Here is a 16,372-nt window from a genome sequence, read left to right as displayed (position 1 = left end):
CCAAAAATCTTCCCTTTTGTTGGCTATCCCTGCTACGTTCCAAAATGCTACTTTATAACTTCCTTTCCCTCTCCCCTCTGCTGTCCGCCGTTCCTCTTTCTCCTCACTCTCCTCGACTACACGCTCTACTGCTCTCCTTTTCCTCCTCCCCCATTCGTACCCCTCTCCACCCCTCCTTCCCCCCGCTCACTTGATCCCTCCACTGTAGCTCTTCTCTCCCCTCCCCTTCTCAATTCTCCACTCTCTTCATCCCAGGACCACCATTCCCCTCCAATCCACGCTCCCTTTTGCCTGATTCTCACCCTGTTCCCTTTCCATCCTCTTTCTGAAGCCACTCTCCTCGCCTTCCAATTAATCCTCCTTTCCTCCCACGTTAAATCCTCTTCTATCCATACCTCTTTCCCTTTTAGTCTCCACTTATTTAACATCACCTCCCTCTTACAATCTTCACTATCACCATCTCCCCCCTCTCTCTTCTACCTCCCTCTACTTTCCTAACTTCCTCCACTTTACCCTCCACTCGTATCCCTAATACTTTAATTATCCCTTCCACTCTTTCCTTCAAAACTCCCTTCCCCACCTTTCATCCCCTTTACTATCAAGCTTCGCCTTCTGTCCCCCCTTTCTTTCATTTCCCATCTTCTCTCTAATTTCTTAACTCTCTCTTTCCACTCCTCTACCTCCCTGCAACCCCTGAGACCTCCTCCCTCCCTCTCCACCTCTCCCTCGCTTCCTCTCTCATCCTCCTTCCTTCCTATCTTTAAACCTTCTACTTCCTTCTCTATCTTCATTATCATTCTCTTTAAGTCCTCTCTCTCTTTATTCCATCTTTTCTCTCTGACCTTAAAATCCTCCTTCATCCTTTCTACCTCCATCCTCATCGCCTCTTTTTGTCCCTCCGCCTCTTTCCTTATTTCCTCTCTCACCCCTCCTAAACCCTCTCTTATTTCTCTTCTAATTTCCTGTAGCATCTCCTTCATCTCATCCCTCACCCCCCTTCCCGCCGGTGACCTGGTTGTCTTGTGGCTACGCTTAAAAATCTCCGCCGCCCCCCTCTTCTTCCTGCGACTCTTTTCCCAACATCTCCCTTTTCCTCTTTCCGCTTTCTATCGCGCTCTCCCCTACGCTATCACTTCTCTCCCTACCGAGATTCATCGTACGCGTGTACTTCTCCATCCTGCCCTCTACACTCTCTACCAATGACACTCTTTCGCTCGTCGCCTCTCTATATCCTTCTACGTTCCACGCTATAGTTACTTTCTTCGCGCGCTCTCTAGTTGCTCTCGGGGTGCGCACGATTGGACACCGCACGATTGGACACCACCACTCACAGCGGCCGATGCCTAGAGTTTTTCCGTTGGTTTGGTTAGATAAGTCAAGATGATTGGTTGGTGTCCAATCGTGCTGTGTCCAAAAGAGTGTCACCCGTTGCTCTCTCCCCCCTACCACCTCTCGCATCGGCCGTCTACCTAACCTCACTCCTCTCTCTCACTGTCTCTCACTCGCTTATTTTTCCCAGATCCTCTCTTTCTCCCTCCACCTCCTTTCACTCCCACGCACTCCTCTCGCTCTCCCCTCGCTCCTCTCGCTCACACAATCCCTCCACCTCACTCACTCACACACCAAACGCACCTTATACTCCACTAACTAACACTCCTAGCTCTCTCTCCAAAACCGCCGGAAACGGAAGTCATGTGCTAATTTTACTATAATCATTGAATACGGACACTAACCAGAAAGATATAAACATAAAAGGTACACTTCTATCCCTTGACATTGAGCGATGACTTTTGTTATTAATAATGGTGTGTATGTTATTTTATTATGTACACCCAAGGACTTTGATTCTGCCCATGGGGAAATTTTCAAACTGAGAAGTCACCACTTTCTACATACTCGCAGTTCATGATTAATGAAACGACTAAAGCTTAATGGTCGTTACGTTAATCATGAACTGTAAGTATATAGAAAGATAACGACTTCTCAGTTTAGAAAATTTCCCCATGGACAGATTAATTTTCCAGCGCCGGATAGTCGCGGCAGAGTGATCTGCATGCACGGCCAGTAAGTCATAAAATCATATTTAACATTTTCCAGTGACGGAGGGTTGCGAGAGGAAAACTGCGCCCACGACACTCGAAAAGTAATAAAATCTCAATCCAACATTTTCCAGCGCCGGATGGTCGCAGCGGAGAAATCCGCTCACACGGCACTTGAAAGCTACCGCGACGGAGAAATATGTTGCGCGACCGTTAAAGCCATAAAATCGTGAACTGACATTTCCTTGACATTTCTCAGTGCCGGATGGTCGCGGCGGAGAAGTCCGCCCGCACGGCACTTGAATTTGAGCTTCCTCATTTAAGAAATCTGAGTGGTGGTTGCATCAGCAGCAACCCCCACTAAGGGTACCGACTTGCCGCGCTTTTTCCAGAGCTTTATCTCAAAATCATATAAATAGGGATGCAGCCCGCGACTCCGGGCAGTTCGAACTCGACAGTAGAGATCAGGGCTAGTGTAGCCAGGACGGTTCCGTGTCGCAATTGTAGCGACCGAGTTCCCCTGAGCTACTAGTTCGCGCTAATCCAAGCGAGTCACTCTAATTCCAATTTTAACTCTAAAATCCATTCTAATTTAAACTCTAACTCAAATCCTAAATCGAGACACATTCTAATTCCAATTCTAATTCTAATTCTAAGCCTAACTCTAAATCCACCGTTATTTTAAATTTTACTGTAAGCTTAATTTTAATGTAATCGTAGTTTAAATTGTCCTTTTGTAACTCACTTCTTTTACCCTTTATGTCGTAGTAATAAAAGGATAGTTTATACACACACGCTTTCGCTTAATTTCCACGCTTAACCTCCCCCGCTTCCATGCATCCCCGCTTCCATGCACGCAACCCCGCGACGCGAGTGTAGTGCATAAACAGAAGTACCACGGTCGAGGTCCGAAGACAACCGGACAACCGAGAAGGACGAGAACGATCATCACCTGATCAGAGCGGCCACCAAGGCAGAGGCAACAGTCTCAACAGCAACCATCATTCTAAAAGCTAAGTCGCAACGTCCAATAAGGCATGTCACATAACACGTATTTTTCAACCCAAGCCCCATACTTCAATTGGCTTAACTCCGCGTTGTGTAGCCTGGCCACCTTCCATCAGCACCAAATTAATCACACTATCATTTGCGACAGGTGCCAAAATAACCTCCCCCTTCGCAACCGCGTATTTTACAACTCAGTCACGCGTCATTATTTAATTGTCGGCGGGGACGAAGAAGCCATACGCTGCTCGTCCTGCAATCGTTTAATCTCATTTCCGGAGACCGCGGTTGACTGCGTCGAGTGCTACGAAGCACTGAACGACCTCGCGCGTCATTTGTACGACTCAGAAGACAAGCCATACCTTAACACCGAGCCTACTATAATAGAGATTGAAGAGACGCGCACATGTTTATGCCCTGAAGAATAATAAGTACACGGTAAATTAGAGTATGTGCCCACCGCAGCGCATTGCTATTTTCTCGGTCCGTGCCCAACGCGAAGCGAATCGCTCGTTCAGTATATGGCTACGCAGTGCCCAGTGCGTAACCGCTCTGTATTTTTGCAACGACGACGAATCAACGGTATTATGCCTCGAGTGTAAAAGCAAACACTCGAGCACTAAGAAAGGAATTAATCTCGGGGTAATTACCCACTATATCTATCTTGGCCATCCATACAATCCGCAGAAGTGCGATTCTTGCCGCGTGCCCGTAGCTGCCTGCCGCCACCCTCTCGATTGTGACCATTGCCCCCACGAGTTGGTAGAATTCATAGCTTATTTAATCCGAGAAGGAGATAGCCCCTGGAACGATTCCGACGCCACCATACTCGCGCTCTCGCGGCATACCCTCTGAGGTTACTAACTTCCCTCACTAGGCCATTGGCTGCGGAAAACCGGGCCCGTCCGCCGGTAAATCCGGCCACGTGATACGCTCCTGGGCTGTAGAGCCCCAAAGCTTAGGCTTCGAAACAGCCAGTTTCGCCGAAACGCGCGTATTCTGCTCAACGGCGACCGCGCTCGGTCGGGACGTAACACGTGAGTAAATAATATGAAAATATTCTTCCAATAACGAGATTGCACATTAAAAATTTCTGTAAATCTTTTTTTACATTTTCTTTTAATTCCGCATAATTAAAGGCTTTAATTATAAACCGAATATTATAAACGTAATGAATATTACCTAAACAAAGTTATACAAAAATTATATAAATTTTAATTTATTATTATAATTATTTGCACGATATCTAAAGTTACTGTATTAGATTACATAAAATTGTTATTTTTAACATTAAATTATTACATAATGTTTAATTATTGACAGTTATTTTTTAAAAATATTAAAATACATATTTGTTTTTATAAATTACGTTGCTGACAAAAACTGTTTATACGAAAAATTTTTTTATCAACATGCCACAGTAATAATATTTTCATAAATTTACGCAAGTATTAATTCGAAAGTAACAATGTATGTGTATAATGTTTAAAACTTATTAAAAAAACAGTAATTCAGGTAATGCACAGGCCCATGAGAAGGTGTCGAAATTATTTATGTGTAACATATCGCAATTCCTTGTTACAAACAGGGGTTAGACAAAATAATATGAACACCTATTCTGAACACCCGAAAAATAGGCATAATTCAAGAGAGTGGAACTTTATAAAAAATAATTATAAAAAAATTAATAAAAAAGCATTTTAAAGCTTGAAATCTCTAGTTTCGAAATTGATAAGTCATTAAACAATTTACAGATTGTTTACGAAGTTACGCGGATTTAAATGTTAATGCGTTAAATATCAAAATATTTTACAAACTTTGCAAAGCTCCATGACGCGATATAAAAATTGCACGCAAATGTGGTTTGCAGCATTTGAAAGCGTGGATCTTTATCTTTAATTTGCGTTTTTGATGAGCGTTGTACGATTTTTTTTCACTGAGTTAGGCAACACTGAAGCAAAAATAGCCTTCAATGTCGTATAATTCAGTGAATAAAAATTGTACAACGCTCAACAAAAACTAATTAAAAGTAAATTAAAGGTATAGATTCACGCTTTCGAATGCTGTCAACCGCCTTTGTGTGCGATTTTTAATTCACGTCAAATAAACTCGCAAAATACATAATAAATTTTTCACTGCTAAAGTTTAGTTAGAGTACTCAGATCTTGAAATTTTGAACTTGTTGCTGCTATTATATATTACTTGCAGAAAGACAGTAAATAGTTTGTTATATACATATCATACTCAAACAACTGCATTAACAAACTGCTTATTTGTCATTTCTAATGTTATACTTATACATTTATTTTAATAAGAAATATATAATTTATATGATATACATTTGTACATATTTTTATTAAATGTATAATACAGGGTATCAAATATTACAGCAAGCCTGTGTAATATTTAACCTGTAAAATTTTATAGCCTGTGTTATATAAGAATAATTGTCCTGTAATCCCTGTACTACGTTACCTGTAATCCGTGTATTACTTTTCCTGTAATAAGTCGATTAAGGTGCGAAAATATTACACAAAATCCAATAATATTTACGTGTTGTTATTGTAATATCTTTGTGTGATTATCGTAATATTTGTATTACATGTATCATAATGCATAGCCAGTGATATTTTTCGTAAGGGTTCTCATATAAAAAAAATCTTTGCTTTGTATTTAAATTTATTTTTTTTAATTCATTGCAATATTCAAATAAATAATGTTTTTCAAGTATTTAAATAAATCATTTATTAAGAAAAATTAAATTTTTTTGAATTTAAAACATTTCTTTTCTATATACCCACTAAGGCCCAAACATTTAGAATATGTGTGTGTGTGTGTGTGTGTATATATATATATATATATATATATATATATATATATATATATATACACACATATTCTAAGTGTTTGGGTCTTAGTAGACTGTATTGATGAGATAATGCGAAAATTGACTGTATGTACTATGTATTGTACTGGCTTGCTCAAGTTACAAAAAAAAACAATACAGGATACACTATAGTACGCCATGACACCTTCTTCCTCCTCAGAAGTGCCAAATCTTATTCAATTAAATTTCCGTGAGTAATAAGAAGTAGTTAAGATGATACTATAGTGATGGGAATTACCGACACATTACAGAGTTCATTAATTTTCAAATTGGCTCTACAGATCACACAATCCTTTTACAGAATAAAAGCACGCATCAAAACAAAGTGCGGGCTGGTAAATTTTACGAGAAAATCAAACAAAAAGTTAAAAATTTATTTATTTTTGGCTCGTGGATCTGTCAACTGAAATTAACTTTTGTCATTTACTAACGTTCTGTAGCTCGTATGTATGAAGTGAGATCAGGCCGCACTTTGGAAAATTCTAACAAACAACACTGACTGTGTGTCATTCCAGTCAAAAGCCTAACAAAAAAGTTTAACATGTAAACAACTGTACGTGTACAAATTTCGCTTAGCGCACGTAAACAATGGCAAGCAGAGTAGTGACTGTAGTTGATAGGTCTTTTCGCAGATGGCGAAATAATCGAAAAACAAAGACAGATTTATGCGTTGGACAAAGAGCGATAGCCTGGTCTCTCTCGAAAAATAATCTGCAATGCCGACGTCGAGGAAGTTCTTCAGTCACTATAGCATCCTCTTAAAGAGCGATATAATTTTCCTGACACTAAGGGAAATTGAAATTTATTCAATTTGTAACAAATACAAATGTTTGCCTACATTGGATGTTTACATTTTTATGTACGTATACTTAGTGTGTCATAATATATTCTGATGTAGTGTACCACATTATACTCGTTTAGGAATTTGAACCAGGGGTAAATACGAGCAAAGTTACAATGGAAAATGAACATGATTCGCAAACACACGAAGAGTTGCAACTGGCACACGTGAGTTGTATATATTAATGTTAAACTGTAACATACATATGTTGCAGGCAAATAGTTATTTTAGAAAGATAGTATTTGACTAGGAAAATACTATCTGCCTGGTTAAATAGCTCTCGCCCGTTTATTTTTGTGTCCAAATTTTTATTTGATGCAACAAGCGCATGTTTGATAGTAACTTGTAATGTATAAATTTTGATTTTCAGCAGAACAATGGTCATACAGAGACTGAAAAAAGAAAACAGATGTTACCTCAAAAAGGAAAACCAATAATAACAGAAAATGTTATAAAGAGTGCATCGGAGTTGTCGAAAGAATCTAATGCGCTGGTGTGTATGGTAAATTTTTGTATAATATATTCATAACAATGTTATATTTATCGATATCATGGAAAAAAATTCCGTGTGTGTATTGTATGAGGTATGATCATAATAAATTGAATGCTTAGCTGATTTGTGCGTTCAACTCATATTGTCTCGTAATGTTGTATGATGGTGAATAAATAACTTGATTGATATAAGACAAATTTCAATTTTAAAGTGAAAAAGAAAAAATACAAGATAAAATTTACGAATACATAATGTAATGTGATTTCAGATTAATGAAACGCGAAAACTGCCGTGCAAACCGGTAAACGAGCCATTATTTATAAAGTTGCAAGATTTACGTAAACTATATGTTGCGGAAAAAAAGAAAAGTGAGCAACTAGAAGCTGCTTTAGAGCCGGCCAAGATTAAAATAAAAGACTTGAAAGCGATGAATAATGAAATGACGGGGCTAAATATGGAATTGTAGGAAACTGTTATCATTTATGTGAAACAATTGACAGGTGTTCCTGTTTAAATCAGAGAAAGAAGGGATCAACGGTCGCTCCGATTACTTTCTACTCAAGGACCATAATATAAACATCTTCGATCATTCTCTTCGCGCCGAAAGCGGCCCTCTCTCCTTTCTTTCTCTACCAATTCCAATCATTTACCTGCGAATTCTCCGGGGGGACCGGGGTTTTCCGGCCGGTTGCCGGGCCTTTTCGCGAACGCTCAGATTCGTTTCTGACCGAGAGGCGATCACACTGTATTAGCATAATATAAGTACATATTACTCAAGGAGATCAGAAGTTCTTTACTCATTTCCATTCCTCTCGACGCGAGCCTTTACTAAGGCTGTACTAGCCAACCTAGCGAATTAATAAACAATCCAGGATAAATTCGCAAATCCAACATCAAATTGGTCCTTCGAGCCGGATCGTTGTCGAGAGAGGACTCAAGCCGATAACGTGCATTGCCTTACAGTCACTCTAATTAGCCAACGTCTGATTGAGACGCAGAAACGATCTCAGCACCAGAAGCGTGATGGCGAGTTACGAGGAGATTTTTGCGAGCAAAGTAAATTAATAAATTCCATTGCCAACGCCATCACAAATTTCAAAAAGCTGGGTCAAACAAGGATGACCTACGCTGCCGTAACAAGCCGACTTGAACGAGTGAAGGAAGCATTCCGAGAAGTTCGAGACAACGACGCCAAGCTTCATGTTCTGGCCACTGAGGAGCAACGGAGCACCCACGGTTATTTCAAGGAGAAGCAGTTCGATGCGAGATTCAGATGGACGCTGCCCTCGATTATTTCACGGAGATGATCACGCCGATGGCACACAATTCAACGATGGATCTCTCTCACGCAAGTAATGACATTCCGACAGCACCACGTCCGATTTCTCGCCTACCAAGGATCGACCTTCCCACGTTTGATGGTTCGTTCGAGCGCTGGGAAACATTTCGCGATCGGTTTAAATCCATGATTATCAATGATCCGAGTTTAACTAATGTCGAGCGATTGCATTACTTATGTTCGAGCGTTTCCGGATCCGCCGGGAACGCTTTAAGCCACTTGACCGTGACCGATGCGAACTTTGACGTCGCATGGCGCATCTTATCGGCGCGATATGAGAACAAACGTCGACTTGTAAATTCACATTTAGAATCGCTCTGGGCGTTGCCCGCAGCCGCGCACGAATCCTCGAAAGATTTACAAACGTTACTCGACTCTGCGGATATGTCGATACATGCGTTGAAAAACCTTGGCTGTCCAGTAGATACATGGGATGATATTCTTGTATTCCTAGTGTCGCAACGGTTAGATAAGACAACACGAAAGGCGTGGGAACTCAAATTAGAACAATCAAAAGAGCCTCCGTCGTATTCTGACCTTCACGTGTTTTTAGAATCACGGATTCGCGCCTTTGAAGTTCTTGCGCCAAGAAAAGCGAGCAGTGCCACCGATACTGCCGCGTCAAAAGCGAAAGCCGTGAAATCAATATCCTCGCATGCGACGTCAGTAAAATTTCAATGTTTCGTTTGCAGGGGAGATCATCCCTTGTATCAATGCTCACAATTTTTGTCTTATACTCCGGAGCGTCGATTCGAATTCATAAAAACAAACAAACGATGTTATAATTGCCTTGCCTCAAATCACACTCTTAAGGAATGTAATAATCCGTACCGTTGTCGTGAGTGCCGACAAAAACATAATACGCTTCTTCATTTAGCGAAACCGGCGGAATCACCGTGCGAGGAAACGGCGAATGCGACAGACCCTACCAAAATAAATACAGTCGACAGGACTGTTTCGCTTTCCATTGCAATGCCCGTTAGGACTAAACGAGCCGCTGTTCTAACAACCGCGCGTGTTCGCGTACATTCCCCGCACGGTCGGTTTGCAGTCGCGCGGGCATTAATCGATACAGGTTCGGTCGTTAACATAATATCCGAAAATCTAGAGCAACTCCTACGTCTTCCGAGAATGAAGGACCGCGTCAACGTTTCGGGCATCGGCAAAAGGAAATCCGCGGCGCATCATGCCGCAAATATGATGATTAGTCCTGCAACGAGCAACGAGCCCGCGTACTCAATTAACGCAATCATTTTGCCATCATTGTCGGATTATGCTCTCGTTAAGGTGCCGTCGAGTGCGCCACTAACACACCTTCAAAATCTTCCGCTAGCCGATACCGATTTCTTAAGTTCCGATCCCATCGAGATTGTCCTCGGTTCGGACATTTACGCAACGATACTTCGGGACGGAATAAAGAGGGGCGCTCCCGACGAACCGATAGCCCAGAACACGTCGCTCGGGTGGATCCTGGCCGGATCGCCAGCGAGATCGAGTTCAATTAACACCATTCACGTACATCAAGTTGCGATTGTGGACGATCTAAACACCACGCTCCGCAGATTCTGAGAGATTGAGGACCTTCCGTCTGGCCACTTCCCTACTCAGGAAGAGCAGCAATGCGAACAACACTTCCTCTCTACGCACTACCGCGACGACGACGGCCGATATATTGTTCGTCTCCCATTCCGCGACGGTCCTCCACGCGACCTTGGAGATTCTAAACGCTCGGCGCTCGCGAGCCTGCACCGTCTTGAGCGACGATTCCAGCAGGATTCCTCGACCGCAGAAGAGTATTCCGCTTTCCTCGCGGAGTACGAGAATTTAAACCATATGAGAAAATTAACTTTTAACGACTTAACACAACGCGCTCCTCAGTATTACATTCCACATCATGCCGTAATTCGCGAAAACAGCGATACAACACGACTTTGAGTTGTGTTTAATGCCTCTTGTCGAACCGCTAACAATACACCGTTAAATGATTCTCTTCTGATCGGCGCGAAGCTACAAACCGATTTACCCAACATAATCATGCAATGGCGGCAATATAAGTACGTGCTTGCAGCCGACATTGCAAAAATGTATAGACAGATTCGAGTCGATCCGCGCGATGCTGAATATCAGTGCATTCTATGGCGGTCCTCCACCACAGCTCCCGTCGATACCTATCAACTTCTCACCGTCACTTACGGTACTGCTGCCGCTCCTTTCCTCGCAATCCGCGTGTTACAACAGTTGGCTCGCGACGAAGGAGCTCAATTTCCGCTTGCCGTGCCAGTAATCAATCATCAAACGTACGTCGACGATTGCACGTTTGGTGCCGACGAGATTAAGCTCGCAAAAAACACACGAGATCAATTGATTTCACTGTTGTTAAAGGGTTGCTTTCGTTTGCGTAAATGGGCGAGTAATTGCTCCGAGCTTCTTCACGACCTTGATCCGTCAGATCATGGAATCGCTTGCGACGAAAGCTTGCAAGACGACGACACGTTAAAATACTTGGCATCGCGTGGAATCCGGACCGAGACGTGTTTACCTTCCAAGTGTCCACCACAACTTCCATAGCCACTACGAAAAGGGAAATCTTGTCCGTTGTTTCCAAGCTTTTCGACTCACTCGGCTGGGGCGCGTCAATAATTATTACCGCAAAGATTTTCCTCCAACGATTATGGTCAATCAAATGTGATTGGGACAACGCTGTCCCTTCTGACCTCGCTATCGATTGGGAGAGATTCCAGACTCGATTGATAAAAAAGATCGTCATTCCGCGATGAACGCATCATCACCCGAGTTGCAGCAATATAGAGCTACACGGGTTCGTCGACGCATCAACAAAAGCTTATGCCGCCGCCTTGTATTTACGTGTTGTTTCATCTGACGGAAAGATCACAACTTTGTTAATTATCGCGAAGTCGAAAGTGGCTCCACTCAAGGTTATTAGTGTGCCGCGTCTCGAGCTTTGCGCCGCGCTCCTGTTATCGCAACTCGTGGCGTTCGCCCGATCGGCATTACATTTATCACAAGTTACTTGTCGATGCTGGACGGATTCAATGATAGTTTTAGCTTGGCTCAGCGACACCCCGTCGCGATGGAAAACGTTCGTCGCGAACCGGGTGTCCAAAATCCAACAATTACTTCCTGAAGTCAAATAGAGACACGTACCCATCCACGAAAATCCCGCCGATTGCGCTTCCCGTGGCATGGATCCCGGAAATCTCCAAAATTATTCCCTCTGGTGGACCGGTCCTGAATGGCTCCAAAAATCAAACAAGAGCTGGACAGACGGGCCAGCTCCAAATGCCGAAAGCCATGATGTCGAGCGTCCATAACTGTGTGCGCAACTTGTCACCTCGAACCGTGGAATCTCGACTCGCGATTTTCGTCCTGGACGAGATTGCTGCGAGTCACCGCGTATATACTACGCTTTATACAAAACTCGAAACCCGCGCGCGGGGGACGCGGTGGTCTCACCGACGCCGCATCATCACACGACTCGATTGCGCTGCGCTCCGACGAGATTTACGCCGCGAGAGTGTTCTGGCTCAAATACATTCAATCGAATTCGTTTCCTGACGAATTGTCGAGGCTTCGGAAGAATGAATCTGTATCAAAATCTAGCCCATTAGCGCCGCTCGTACCATATTTCGATTCCGACGGTCTCTTGCGAGTTCGAGGACGCCTAGAAAATTCAAATTTTTCCGGTGACGCCAAACATCCTATTATTTTGAAAGCCCACTCGCTCGTCGACCTAATCATTAACGACATACATAAGAAAGCATTCCATGCCGGTCCGCAATTAACTCTTGCGACTTTACGACAACAGTATTGGCTGCTTCGCGCGCGATCCACTGTTCGTTCTGTGCTCTACCGATACGTCTCTTGCACACGCGAGAATGCGCGTGTTCCAGAGCAACTAATGGGCGAGTTACCCGATTTTCGCGTTAATAAAACATCGCGCCCCTTCATACACACGGGCGTCGACTACGTGGGGCCGTTGCTCGTTCGAACTTCCAAGGGTCGTGGGTACAAATCTCATAAATCTTATATTGCAGTGTTCATCTGTATGACCACAAAAGCCCTGCATATCGAACTCGTGTCCGATTACTCTGCGGCTACCTTTTTAGCAGCGTATCAACGTTTTATAGCGCGCCGAGGAGCTCCAAGCTCCCTTTATTCAGATAACGGCACAACGTTCCGCGGTGCCGATCAGGAACTAACCGCCTCCTACCAAACTACCACGCGGGATCCAAATTTTCAAAATTATATAGCTTGTGAAGGTGCAAAGTGGCATTTTCTTCCACCGTCAGCACCACATTTCGGTGGTCTTTGGGAAGCGGCGGTTAAAAGCATCAAATATCATATTAAGCGTTCAATCGGATCGCATACATTGACGTTCGAAGAACTTATGACATTGTTATGCCGCATCGAACTATTTTTAAATTCCCAACCGATTGCCGCTGCGTCCGATTCCATCGATGATTATGCTCCTATCACCCCCGGTCATTTCTTGATCGGCACGAGCTTGACCGCGAGTCCTGAGGCAAGCGTATTTGACCTCTCAGAGCAACGTTTGTCTCGCTGGCAACTAATACAAAAATTAAACGAAGAAATCTGGCGAGCATGGAGAAATAATTATCTTCATACTCTACAACAACGGCCGAAATGGCGTAGCGTACAGCAGTTAGCTAAACAAGGACGATTATTCCTGTTACGTGATCCTCTCGCGCCTCCGAGCAAGTGGAAACTTGGCCGCATTACACAGTGCCATCTGGGCCCTGATCATCTCATCCGAGTTGTTACGATAAAGACGGCAACTGCTGAATACAAGCGACCAATCACAAAAATCTGTTTCTTGCCTGTCGACATCAATTCTTGCAATGAGCGCGACAACGCCACGGCGGGCAGTTTAGCACGATAAATAAACTTCGTGCCTGTATATATGTAAATATTAATCTCTGTTACTAGTCATTACATTGTTGTATTCCGCTTGGCTTTAATACCGGTCGAATTTATCGAATGTCACATACATTCGAGGCGGGCGGTATGTTCCCGTTTAAATCAGAGAAAGAAGGGATCAACGGTCGCTCCGGTTACCTTCTACTCAAGGACCATAATATAAACATCTTCGATCATTCTCTTCGCGCCGAAAGCGGCCCGCTCTCCTTTCTTTCTCTACCAATTCCAATCATTCACCTGCGAATTCTCCGAAAAAGGGGGACCGGGGTTTTCCGGCCGGTTGCCGGGCCTTTTCGCGAACGCTCAGATTCGTTTTTGACCGAGAGGCGATCACACTGTATTAGCATAATATAAGTACATATTACTCAAGGAGATCAGAAGTTCTTTACTCATTTCCATTCCTCTCGACGCGAGCCTTTACTAAGGCTGTACTAGCCAACCTAGCGAATTAATAAACAACCCAGGATAAATTCGCAAATCCAACAACGGGTATGCTTGAAATTATTTTTCCGAAAATGGTTTATAATTTTAAATTATTGTATGAGTATCATATTACGTTTTTTTTACACAGATGATGAAAATAATACGATACCTATAAAGCCACCTGAAAACATAATGAACGGTGTTTCGGTGGTGGCTTGTGTACATGAACATGATAAGAAATTGAGATAATTCTTTATCTCGTAAAAACAACTTTTACACCTTATTTCACTTTTACCTAATTATTTTAATAATATAAGCTTCTTGAATTTCTTTACAATTCCCACATGTTGCACAGATCAAATATTTTATGCATCACATCAAATGAATACCTTCAAACGTCATAAAAAAAGACCAGAACAGTTGCGAGAAATGATAAGCCCTTCACTCTACGTATACGCTTGGAAATTGATACCCTCTTGCATATTCATAAGATGACTTGCATTCGTTCGTAACTAATTTTCATGTTTAGAGAGGAGATAACGAACTGCGCTTGAGATCCAAAACTATAGCACCAGCTACATCTACAGAAACCGTTGAATTGAATACGGTTTTGCATTATTGGCATGGCAACAGAATCAACACACATACAAAGTGATGATAATTGAATTATCATGTTACAGCCAGTCTCATAATGTTTTAATCGAATTCCCTTTTGTCTTAGGCAGTTTGTTTCTTCAATTAAGTGTGTCATATAAAAAAATATAAAATCTGCTTTTGTTTATCATTAAATATGATGTTGTCTGTAAACAAAAAGTGGACAAAAAGTGGACAAAAGTATTAAAATAATTTTAGTAATTTACAGGGGTTGGACAAAATAATATGAACACCTATTCTGAAATATAGGCGTAATTCAAAAGAGTAACTTTGTCAAAAACAATTGTAAGAAAATTTTTAAAAAAGCATTTTAAAGTTTGAAATCTTTAGTTTTGAAATTGATAAGTCATTAAACGATTTATAGATTATTTACGAAGTTATGCAGATTTAAATGGGAATGCGTCAAATTTCAAAATATTTTACTTTAGCTTTGCAAAGCTACACGACGCGAAATAAAAATTTCATGCGGTTTACAACGTTCGAAAGCGTGGATTTTTCCCTTTATTTTGCGTTTTTGATGAGCGTTGTACAATTTTTTTTCACTGAGTTAGGCAACACTAAAGCAAAAGTGGCTTTTTTTTCTTAAAATTCTTCCTTCATTTCCTAGTGTAAAAGAATTTTCGAGAAAAATTAACTTAAATAATCATAAGGTTTCGCTTTTTAAAATGAGCCCTGGAAGATAGTTTTACAATTTTCTTTTTTTACAAAGTTGAAATACCGACTTCAGCAAATATTAGGTGAGCGTTCAACAGCAAAATTAAAAGATCACCTACAGCTACTCTCCAAAAAAAGTGTAACATGATAAATCAACAAAAATGATAAATCAAATGTTTTAAAAACGCATGTTACAGTTTAACGTTTCTACATACACTTTTAATATCGACTTTGAAAACGTATACTGATTTTTTACGGAGTTTTATGCATAAAAATAAAGATGCGGCAAAATTTACTATGTATTATGCGAGGTTATTTGACGTAAATTAAAAATTGCACACAAATGCGGTTAACAGCATTTGAAAGCGTGAATCTATACCTATAATTTACCTTTAATTAGTTTTTGTTGAGCGTTGTACAATTTTTATTCACTGAATTATACGACATTGAAGGAAAAGAGGCCATTTTTGCTTCAGTGTTGCCTAACTCAGTGAAAAAAAATCGTACAACGCTCATCAAAAAAGCAAAAAGGTAAAGATCCACGCTTTCAAATGCTGTAAACCGCATTTGCGTGCAATTTTTATATCGCGTCGTGGAGCTTTGCAAAGTTTGTAAAGTATTTTGAAATTTAACGCATCAACATTTAAATCCGCGTAACTTCATAAACAATCTGTAAATCATTTAATGACTTATCAATTTCGAAACTAGAGATTTCAAGCTTTAAAATGCTTTTTTATTAATTTTTTTATAATTATTTTTTATAAAGTTCCACTCTCTTGAATTATGCCTATTTTTCGGGTGTTCAGAATAGGTGTTCATATTATTTTGTCTAAGCCCTGTATGTATCAAGGAATTGCGATATGTTACACATAATTAATTTCGACACCTTCTCATGGGCCTGTGCATTACCTGAATTACTGTTTTTTTAATAAGTTTTAAACATTATACACATACATTGTTACTTTCGAATTAATACTTGCGTAAATTTATGAAAATATTATTACTGTGGCATGTTGATAAAAAAATTTTTCGTATAAACAGTTTTTGTCAGCAACGTAATTTATAAAAACAAATATGT

The 16,372-nt window shown here is 41.3% G+C and overlaps 2 protein-coding genes across 2 annotated transcripts; both read left to right on the top strand.

Annotated features, from left to right (window-relative positions):
• Positions 1-8,538: 8,538 nt before the first annotated feature.
• On the top strand, positions 8,539-10,173 carry LOC105204503. Its single transcript, XM_011173593.1, has one exon. The coding sequence runs from the start codon at positions 8,539-8,541 to the stop codon at positions 10,171-10,173; it is 1,635 nt and encodes a 544-aa protein (XP_011171895.1).
• A 2,350-nt stretch (positions 10,174-12,523) lies between these two features.
• On the top strand, positions 12,524-13,525 carry LOC105204504. Its single transcript, XM_011173594.1, has one exon. The coding sequence runs from the start codon at positions 12,524-12,526 to the stop codon at positions 13,523-13,525; it is 1,002 nt and encodes a 333-aa protein (XP_011171896.1).
• The last annotated feature ends 2,847 nt before the right edge of the window (positions 13,526-16,372 follow it).

The sequence above is a fragment of the Solenopsis invicta genome, unplaced genomic scaffold (genome assembly GCF_016802725.1).
Source record: "Solenopsis invicta isolate M01_SB unplaced genomic scaffold, UNIL_Sinv_3.0 scaffold_645, whole genome shotgun sequence".
NCBI classification, from domain to species: Eukaryota; Metazoa; Arthropoda; class Insecta; order Hymenoptera; family Formicidae; genus Solenopsis; species Solenopsis invicta.
The sequence above is the reverse complement of the archived record's forward strand: the minus strand, read 5'-3'. Positions and strand labels throughout refer to the sequence as shown.

Excerpts from the sequence above, each read along its gene's own strand:
- LOC105204504 (XM_011173594.1), top strand. The coding sequence starts at position 12,524 with ATGGGCGAGTTACCCGATTTTCGCGTTAATAAAACATCGCGCCCCTTC.
- LOC105204503 (XM_011173593.1), top strand. The coding sequence starts at position 8,539 with ATGGACGCTGCCCTCGATTATTTCACGGAGATGATCACGCCGATGGCA.